Source organism: Leptonychotes weddellii, chromosome 11, assembly GCF_054177405.1.
Source record: "Leptonychotes weddellii isolate Sample4059 chromosome 11, ASM5417740v2, whole genome shotgun sequence".
Lineage (NCBI taxonomy): Eukaryota > Metazoa > Chordata > Mammalia > Carnivora > Phocidae > Leptonychotes > Leptonychotes weddellii.
Window position 1 is genome coordinate 81,671,573 of NC_138379.1, and position 1,176 is coordinate 81,672,748.

Here is a 1,176-nt window from a genome sequence, read left to right on the forward strand (position 1 = left end):
TTAAAGGTCAAAGAGGAAGGGCATCACATCTGTAAGAAAAAAAGAGTCAACGGAATCTATCTGCCCTCTGCAGCTGCTGTTCCCTCAGCCCGGACCATCTCACAGCAGATGATCTACTTCTTCTCCCTCAAGGCCCAAGTGCCACCAGGTCTCCAGAAAAAGGAAAAGCCTCCTTTGCACATGACCGCTCATACCATGCTTCTCTCGCAGCGTGGCCACCATTTCCCCAGGCTGCGGGCTGTGAGGCCAACTGCACCTCAGTGGTTTTTCCATCCACCCCCTGGACCTCAAGGCCATGGCTGTGTGGGTGGGGTCCCACCTCAGGCAGGCACCACGCCAGGGTCTCGGGCCACTGCCATGCCCCCCCCCCGCCACGGTGCGACCCAGCCTCCCTCCTGGCACACTCAGCCTCGAGTCAGGATGGCCAGGTCCCCTCCCCCGGGCCCCTCGCGTGACAGGGCCTCTCACCTGGCTGGCTCATGCACTGCTGGATACTTTCCAGACGCGTGGAGGCCAGGGCGCGGGCCTCCTCTGCAAAGCGGCGGTGTCCCTCCTTGGTCAACTTCCAGAGGCAGGAGCGGGGCCGCACGCTGGCCCCAACCTGCATGCTGACCGGGACTTTCTCAAAGCTGTCTCGGAAACAGAGATTGTGACGGACAGTATTCTTCCAGCCTTCCGGGGCCGTCCGGAAAAAGGGGAAATGTTGTCTGTGGACAGGGAGGAATGGTCAGGAAAGGCACAGTTTCTTTGGGGGAGGCCCTATCTTGACGCTCTTGTTCTCCCCCAGGGCCCAGGAGCCCCGGCCCCTCTCTCACGGTGGACAATGGCAAGCTGGCCCAGAAGAACGGCTCTTTGCTCGTGGAACCCGTGGCAAAACCCCGCCTGGTGCGTTGCTTGTGCAAACCCTCATCTTTTAAACCCAGTTTATTGTTCCCATTCCCGGGCTCGTTTTCCTCCTTCCCTCTGAGGGCTCAGGACTGTGACTTGCGACGCGAACAGAGCAGAATCAGGCTAACCAACTCCTGCAAGAGGAATCCTGGTCAAGGAAGGACACCACTTGTGGACCAACATTCTGAGGCTCTCCTGCTAGAGGGAAAAGGTTGGAGAAGTTCCTCACACCCATGTGCACATGACTCTCAGAGCTAAATGTAAATCCCTTCTCAACTGGGCACCCCT

The 1,176-nt window shown here is 58.7% G+C and overlaps 1 protein-coding gene across 1 annotated transcript in view; it reads right to left on the reverse strand.

The window, feature by feature from the left end:
* FOXR1 (forkhead box R1) overlaps positions 1 to 1,176 on the reverse strand; it is a 9,882-nt gene continuing 8,706 nt past the window's right edge. The window contains exons 5-6 of the mRNA XM_081797357.1: positions 469 to 707; positions 1 to 29 (exon numbers count right to left, since the gene is read on the reverse strand). Of these exons, the coding sequence (XP_081653483.1) occupies positions 1 to 29; positions 469 to 707 (268 nt within the window). The remainder of the gene's footprint in view (positions 30 to 468; positions 708 to 1,176) is intronic.